Here is an 8,599-nt window from a genome sequence, read left to right as displayed (position 1 = left end):
TTTGCCCTGTCATTAAAAAAGCTTAGGGTATTTAAGGACTGAAGTGTTTTATGGTTTGGGTAGCTGTTATAGAATCACAACCACAAGTGAGTATTTAAAATTTATCTTAACTGTGCTGCAACATTTTTGAAGGAGAAAGACTGATTTAATATTTCTATTATAGTAACTTACAATTATAAATTATGATCATGTGTATTTGTATATTTAAGGAACATTGAAGAGCACAGATACAGGATAAAGGAATGGAGTATAAGACCTGTTTAGTACTAACTACGGCCTTGTGTTTTGGATTTGTTTGCCCTCAAAAGGATAGTCGCCCACCATGTAAGTATATAATATTGATTAATAACTTAAGCAAGGTGAATGGACGATAAAGTCATGGGTTAACTGTTAATGGGTTAATAAGCAAGCAAACTGGTTGCTTCTTTTTATTTGCTATATTATAATATATTCATATGAATCCATTATAATCATATTAATATATAAGAGTGTAGAAGGGGGCATGATGGCTCAGCAGTTAAAGACACTGAGCTTGTCAACTGGAAAGTTGGACAGCCCGGGTTTGAGGCCTGAGTGCTGTGCGATGGGGTGAGCTCCAATTACTTTCCCCAGGTCCTGCCAGCCTAGCAGTTCTAAATCAGGCAAATGAGAATACATAAATAAGTGCCATTTTGATGGAAAAGTAATAGCATTCTATGTGCTCTAAATCAATGGGCACCTGACAGCTGGAAAGGGCAAAGCTTTCTATATGTATATATGACTGTATGTCTAGGTGACATAGTTCATAACCCAAATATATGCTTGCCCCAACTAAAGAATGTGGGAATTCTAAAGTCAACGGGTCTCATTAGCACATATTTTGAGTAGACATAGGCATGATTGTTCTCCAGGACATTATTTTCCCCTTTGGGTCTGGCTCTCTTATTATATCACTTCAAGCATTAGAGAACCATTCAAAAACATTGGAGTAATGGGTGCATTATCAGATATCTGAATAGATAAGAAGGACATGGGAAATTGGAAAAAAGATCAAATGGGAGAAAAAGGAAGACACACTAGCATACTTTTTTTTAACTCCACAGTGAAAAATACAGTGAAAAATAACAAAAAACCTACCCCATGTATAGAACTACATTTATATAAAAGTACTTTTTCCGGCACCAGAAAGATTAGCTTTTCAATCAGGAATGTGCTAGAGCAAGTGAGGAGGCAATAGCTGCATCATCCAAGTGATTAAGGTCCTGTCAGTTTTAGGCAGAAGGCAGTCTGGAGGTTACTAGTCAACCTGAGAGAATGGTCGCCAACCTTTGAGGCTTGGTGGCCCAGCACAGGGGGAGAGGGGAACTAGACCCCACAAATAACAGATTAGTGTGCGTGCACAGGTCAACTTGTGCAAGCGGCAGGACAGCCTGCATGTGCATGCATGCACAGCACATGTCTATGGACGCTGGCCTGTTGCACACGCAAGTCAAGCTATGCACATGTGTGTGCATACCAGCCCACTTTTGGCACTGCCCAGTTGCGAATAGGCCATGGCCTGGTAGTGAGCACTATGATATGGTATATAAACCTAAGTGCTATTGCTATTGGAAATACTTCATTTCAGCCAGAAAACTTCTGATTTCTTAGCTGAAGTAGCCTGGCAAATAGTGTCAAGGATTTGTCCCCGTGGTACTCGGGGGAAATTACAAGCAGGGATGTTGGCAGGGGAGAGAAGGAGAGAGGTGGCAAATGGGGATATATGTGTAATCACCTGAGTGTTGTGATTAAGAATTTTTGTTAGGATATCTAATGCAGCTATGTGAGTCACAGCATTTGTGTGACAGTGGTGGGATTCAGCCAGTTCGCACCTATTCGGGAAAACCGGTTCTTAACTTTCTAAAAGGTTCAGAGAACCGGTTATTGGAAGAAATCTTCTTTTGGTTTTTTTCCACTTTACAGGGCTAATCCTGTAAGGAAGGCAGGAAGGAAACATTCTGGTGTTGTTTCTACCTTAATCTTTATTGCCCTGCTTACAGAAACTGCCTCTTCGGTTAACCCTGATTACATTGTAATAGCTAAGGCGAAGCGCCCATCGACCTGAGTAATGTTGAGTTGGCCATGCCCACACGGTCACATGATCATTAAGCCCCGCCTACCCATCTGGTCATTAGGACAGAGAACCGGTTGTTAAATTATTTGAATCCCACTACTGTTGTGTGAATACTTCATTGAGTGTACATTATTTTTTGTGTTGTCACATTTTCTCAACAAGATTGGAATGCTTAGATTTAGTGTGCACTATCCCAGAAAATAGGCCATCAGAATTCTAGGCCCCTAAAAAACATAATCCTTGTATTTCCTACAACCAGAAAAACCTTTTGGAGAATTTTGAATCTAGATTTAATACATTCTGTTAAAAGTCTAAGGAAATCAATGCTGGATTCAGGCGTTCAGATACTGTATTTCTGTCTAGGGAACCTGCCAACATATATTGATATTATGGCTATATGCTATATTTTTTTCTTAGTATATTAAACAATATATGTTGTGTGGTATGTTTAATAGACTGGATTTATTTATTTATATTCTCAGCAAAAGCAGCAATAGTTAATATAAAAGAGAATATTTGAATCAATACATATGTTAAGAAAGTGTAAAACCATATAGAGAAGGAGCTGCTATTAATAATCATGGGATGGTTTGAAAACAACTCATAATTAAGATTCTATGATCCACTCTATCGGCAGAGAATTAACAATTGTGGTTGTTCCAAATGTATTACTAATTAACATTAGTACAGAATGATTCTTACTTCTAAATCAGGGGTGTCAAACTCAATTTCATTGAGGGCCACATCAGGATTGTGTTTGACCTTGGTGTGTGGCCAGGGGGTGGCACGGCCTGCTCATCGTCACTTGTCTCAGGGGCTCCTGTGGGACCTGAGTGCTCTACCAGCAGATATGGGCTTCTGAGCTCCATTTTCGGCTGCGATGGCCTCCTGAAACCCTCTGCCAATGAAAATGGAGCTTGAGAGGGCCACGGGCACCCCTCCCGAGCTCTGGTTTTGCTGGCAACGGCCCCACTGTTTCCAGGTTGGCTCTGCAGGCCAGATCTAAGCCCCCCGCTGGGCAAATCCGGGCCCTGGGCCTTGAGTTTGACACCTCTGCTGTAAATAATCGGTTATTACCGTTAGTATTGCGAGTCTTGTATTTTCCATTCCAAAATAAAAATGAAATAAGTAAGAGAAGAGCATATCAGAAAAAGAGCCCTGCTAGATAGATCTAGTCAGAAATACTGACTACTGAATTAGAGAAAAATGTATTCACAAAGAAGAAAAGATTGTAGGCAACTGCCCAGTTCCTTTCTTCCAAACAGATGCCTGTCAATGTCTAATGGAAACCAGTGAAAGAGAGGAATGTGAATTTTCTTCAGGAAACATTACTGCAGAGCAGTGCACAGAAAATGGATGCTGCTTTGATGCATCGGTGCCTGATGTCCCCTGGTGCTTCAAACCGTCAGGTGAAAGAGGTAATGACAGGTGGGCAGCAGAAAGGGAGATTGTCTATGGAGATTCTCAGTCATCCCAGTCATGATTGTCCCACAGGTGCTTTTCAAAAGGCAACTGGACTGTCTTTGTTTTTTCCTTGAAGATGTTTTGTTTTTCATCCAAGAAGCTTCTCTGGTTCTCCTTTACCTTTTCAAAACTGCAGAAGCTTCTTGGATGAGAAGCAAAATGTCTTCAAGGAAAAAACAAAGAAAGTGCAGTGGTCTTTTGAAAAGCACCTTTGGGAGAAAGAGATCGTAATGCTTGGATTTATTTTTTTAGATTAGATTAACAGAATTGGAAGGGACCTTGTAGGTCTTCTAGACCACCCCCTGCCCAAGCAGGAGACTCTACACCATTTCTGACAAATGGCAGTCCAATCTTTACTTGAAAGCCTCCAGTAATGAAACTCCCACAACCTCTGAAGGCAAGCTATTCCATTGGTTGATTGTTCTCACTGTCAAATTTTTCCCCCTTATTTCTAGGTTGAATCTCTCCTTGTTCAGTTTCCATCCATTATTCCTTGTCTGGCCTTTAGATGCCTTGGAAAATAGCTTGATCCTTTCCTCTCTGTGCAGTCCCCCACACAAAAAATTGGAACCACTGATCCTTCTCTTTATTAGCCATGTCCAATTCCTGTAACCATTCTTCATATGTTTTAGCCTCCTGTCTCCTAATCATCTTGGTTGCTCTTCTCTGCACTCTTTCTAGAGTCTCAACATTTTTTTTATAGTGTGGTAACCAAAACTGAACACAGTATTCTAGGTGTGGTCTTACTAAGGCTTTATAGAGTGGTATTATTACCTCACTTGATCTTGATTGTATTCCTCTGTTAATGCAATTTAGGATTGCACTGGCTTTTTTGGCTTCTGCTGCACACTGTTGACTCATATATTTAACTGATTGTCCACTAAGACTCCAAGATCCCTCTCACAGTTACTGCTATTAAGCCTGGTTTCACCCAGTCTATAGGTGTACTTTTGGTTTTTCTTGCTTAAGTGTAAGACTTTACTTTCCCACAAATGTGCTTCGCAGAAATGCTCCTTCTGTCAGGCCTGGAAGCCATCTTTTTCATTGGGCCTTCAGGCCTGCCACATTTAATGCTGTGTGAAAATGGGAGGGGGGATTATTTGGAGTATGGGAGATAAATAGTCAAAATAACAACCTTTCTCAGTGAGTCAAGGACATCTTGCCCTGCACCTGGAGGGATATGACTGGGAGACATCGCCAGTTGGGACGGTGCCTGATTGGGCCATGTGATGGAGACGTGAGTGCTGGGCAGGGACTTGGATTTTCATTTTTGTGGGGAAAACCTGGAAGCTTTCAGATGTGTGTTTTCCCAGATGAGCCAATATGACATCTCTAATAAATTGGACCTTTGAGAGATTTCTAGCCTCAGAGTCTTATTTCATTGGGGGTGTTACTTGGAACTCTGACACCTTCTTTGCAAAGTGTGCTAGAAAAAGAAAATACTCTTGGAAAAATTCATCCTACGGTATTAGAAGAAAAGAAAAATAACAATTAACATTCTAGGAAAACATTCCTTAAGTAAAATAAGTTTTCATAAAATTGCAGTTAGAATTTTCTTTTTTAGCTGATTAAAAGGTTTATTTCATCCTATACCAACGGTAGCTTCATATATGCTTAGAATAGAAATGGATCATCTTTTAGATGTTGTTAATTTACAGCTTCTAGAACTCCTGACCACTAAGCTTGCTTCCTGAAATGACTGGAAATTGTGTTGTTACACAGTCCTTTCAGCAGTTCCTAGAAAGTTCCACACCCATTTGCATTGTTCAGGTGACCCTGAGGGCACAGCTAAACCTCCAATTGGCCTCAATGACTCTCAGAAAGAGTGCTAACAATCAGATGACTGCAAGGAATATAAATCCTTCTGTTCTTCACCCCTCAATCAGAACTGAAGAAGCTTGTTGGATGAGAAACAAAATGTCTTCAAGGAAGAACAAAACCAAATTGCCTTTTGAAAAAGCACCTTTGGGTCAACCATGACCTGGATGACTTCATAGTGATTAAATAAATATTTTGTAGCTTTAAATAATCCCAATCAAATATATTTTCAATGCATATGGTTGTTTAAGTGGAAAATCTCCATCCATAGACTAACATCCTGTAAGAAAGTATGGGAAATTTTACCATGAAATGCATTGATTTAACCTTAGACCAGACACTAGTCAAATTCAAGCCATTAGTAATAAACATTAATTCAGGCAACATGCAACTTTATTTTTTAACCCATAGCCAAGCTTATTATCTGGAAAATATAGTGACCTGAATATTATTTACAATAACAGCTTCAGTAACCTATGCAAGGAAAATGATTCCATCTCAAGAAAGAAAGGAGTGTGGTTATCAAGGGATCACACGCAAAAGGTGCAAACGGATTGGATGCTGCTTTGATCTAAAGGCATACTGGTGTTTTCATCCCCCAGTAAATAATGGTAGGTAATTTTTTGAACTTGTAAAGAGCTAAACAAAGAAAGAAAAGCAATAAAATGTATATCCTATTTTCTTAAAAATCTATTCTTTCCCCCTCTTATTTTATCCAATATTCTAAAGCAGATATATCAAATCTTGGTGATTTTAAGACTTGTATACTTCAACTCCTAGAATTCCCTTAGCCATCATGGCTGGCTGAGGAATTCTGGAAGTTGAAGTTCATGGGTCTTAAAATTGCCAAGGTTGAACCCCCTCTTCTGTAAAGTGTCTAAATAAATAACATTAATAATGTTAGCATATTGTATCAATATCATTGCACTGAAATAAAGTAAGGTGTCAAGATTTATATTAACATAATAAAATGTGGGGGGGGGGGAGAAGCAAAACCAGCTCACAAGTCTATTACATCAATTTCTGGTAAAAGTATGTTGACACACTCAAAGAAGTTACATGTATCTAAGAACTTCATTGTGAAAGCCAAAGCAGCCATCTCTTTAGTTTGTTATGTTGGCTGGAGAAAAACCAGAATTTACAGCCCATCCAGAAGAGGACTTCTGTTACTTGAATTCTTGGGTTTGGTTTTTTTTTTTAAGCTTATGTTTTCTTAAGTTTTCTCACTAAGCATTTATTCATATAATGTTTTCAAAGATCGTCCACTCTACACTTATCCCTGATTTTTTTTAAAAATGAAAAATATAAAGAAGAATGATTTTATTTATGTAAAGTGATTCATTTTTCTGAATAGTTTCTCAACACTGTGTAATGGAAGGGAGTGCGAGGCTAGAATGTGGTTACCCAGGCATCACCGCTGAGGAATGTCAAGCAAAGGGATGTTGCTTCAATTCATATGACATTAATACCCGGTGGTGCTTTCATCCTCTGTCGGACACAGGCAAGTATCCACACATGGAAGCTACATTTACCTGAAACTGAGAGAGAGAAAATCAATCTGAGATGAGAATACATTTAGGAGTGGCTAGAAGGTGTGAGAGATGGAGTTGAGATGGTGGGGAACAAACCCCCTGGGACCAGAGAGGATCCATTTTGTAAACAAAAACCAGATGCCATCAACAAGTGAGTGTGATAAATGGACTGCAAACAGTTTGCTCCAACCAAGGAGTGACAGAAACTCAGTAGTTATACTTTGGGATAGATGTAGATGTGGGGGAGGGGGGAGGAAAGAGAGATGGGTGGTGTTTTTTTATTTTTTAGGCTGTTCAGAAGTGAATTTTTGTTGTGCTAGCGTCAGTCATATTTGCAATTAAACATCTTATCTAATCAAACTGAGTCTTGACTTTCCTGGAAGCATGCTCAGTTCCATGAGGAAGAAGTATTGTTGTAGTGGCTTGTTAATAATTTCAATTGTTATCTAATCAGCATTGTTTGCCTATTATTTATAGTATGACTCTGTAATAAAATGGTTTTATCCCTGAAAACTGCCATAGCAGACTTCTGTCTTAAAAGGAGCAAATAAATATTATCAATAAATATATAAATTAATTCATAATAGAATTCTTTATTAGTCCAAGCATGATTAGACACACAAGGAATTTGTTTCCTGTGCAGAAGCTCTCAATGTACATGCAAAACAACAGAATAATGATAATCATAATAATAATACCAATAAGAAGTAAGTCTTTGTTTGAGATGGAGGATCTTTCCACCAAAATGAATTGTATTGTTTTTCTACATTCATTGTTCTTATACTGCTTTATCAGCAAGAGAATATATTTCAAGACATCAAGACTATACTTCTTTATTCTTTGTTTTAAGTACCTGCAAGGCTATGTGGAATGGCACCCAAGAAACGAATGTCGTGTGGAGCTCCTGGCATTTCTGCTGATGAATGCATGGCGAAAGGATGCTGCTATGAACATTACCAGTATGCCAACATGGTTCCCTGGTGTTTCCATCCACATGAAAAACAAGGAAATTATTCTCTTTGAAGAACATTGAAAGAAATGTGGCTTATTTAAAGAAATGCTTGCAGAGTGAAGGCCAATAGACATAATGTTAGTATGTAGATTTCCTCATATTCTTTGTATTATGTAAATGTTTACTGTTTGATATTTTGAGAATATTCTCTTCTCTTCTCACTTTTTCAGAAGGAAGAACTGTTGCATCATTACTAGAATTATCAAGGAATAAATCAATGATTTCATATTTTTGCACAATTCTGAATGATAAATAACAGACAAGTCACTAAATGTAATACATTTTTGATCTAAATATTCAAAATAAACAATTTGAAAGTACATTAAGGTTTGCATTCAATACACAGATTTAAAGACATTATTTCAGCTTTGGTTGTTGGATTAAATAGGGCCATTTCTATAGCACACTGATGATAGGCTCTTGCCACTTCTTCGATAGATAGCTGTAAAGGCATGTACACAAAGGTATCCTTGGATATCTTAGCCATAGAAGTGGCCCAAAATATGGGAACTACGTTTTTAAATAAGAACAGGGCAAATACAACCATGCTACTCGTTTCGAACATCTTTCCAATTCTATTTTCTATATTTTAAAGCTATATGGGTAGCCCACATTTAGCCTCATACAGTGACTGTTTCCAGTTATGACAGTGATGAAAAAGTAACTGTGACCAATCCTCAC

At 38.3% G+C, this 8,599-nt stretch overlaps 1 protein-coding gene across 1 annotated transcript; it reads left to right on the top strand.

The window, feature by feature from the left end:
- Nucleotides 1-209: 209 nt before the first annotated feature.
- Nucleotides 210-8,220, top strand: LOC106543973 (uncharacterized). Its single transcript, XM_087722098.1, has 5 exons — nucleotides 210-324; nucleotides 3,358-3,510; nucleotides 5,839-5,985; nucleotides 6,729-6,875; nucleotides 7,757-8,220. The coding sequence occupies exons 1-5, from the start codon at nucleotides 243-245 to the stop codon at nucleotides 7,927-7,929; spliced, it is 702 nt and encodes a 233-aa protein (XP_087578224.1). The 5' UTR covers nucleotides 210-242; the 3' UTR covers nucleotides 7,930-8,220.
- Nucleotides 8,221-8,599: the final 379 nt, after the last annotated feature.

This window comes from Thamnophis sirtalis, unplaced genomic scaffold (assembly GCF_051295495.1).
Source record: "Thamnophis sirtalis isolate CommonGarterSnake01/CBP01778 unplaced genomic scaffold, rThaSir2_p1.2 scaffold_8, whole genome shotgun sequence".
Taxonomy (NCBI): Eukaryota; Metazoa; Chordata; class Lepidosauria; order Squamata; family Natricidae; genus Thamnophis; species Thamnophis sirtalis.
Note: the sequence above shows the minus strand (reverse complement) of the source record. Positions and strands in the feature narration are given on the sequence as shown.

What these genes read in the sequence shown, in the direction of transcription:
- LOC106543973 (XM_087722098.1), top strand. Translation starts at nt 243, where the DNA reads ATGGAGTATAAGACCTGTTTAGTACTAACTACGGCCTTGTGTTTTGGA. An exon ending in AAAGGATAGTCGCCCACCAT is followed by an intron (nt 325 to 3,357) that starts GTAAGTATATAA and finishes TCTTCCAAACAG; the next exon opens with ATGCCTGTCAATGTCTAATG. An exon ending in CAAACCGTCAGGTGAAAGAG is followed by an intron (nt 3,511 to 5,838) that starts GTAATGACAGGT and finishes TTACAATAACAG; the next exon opens with CTTCAGTAACCTATGCAAGG.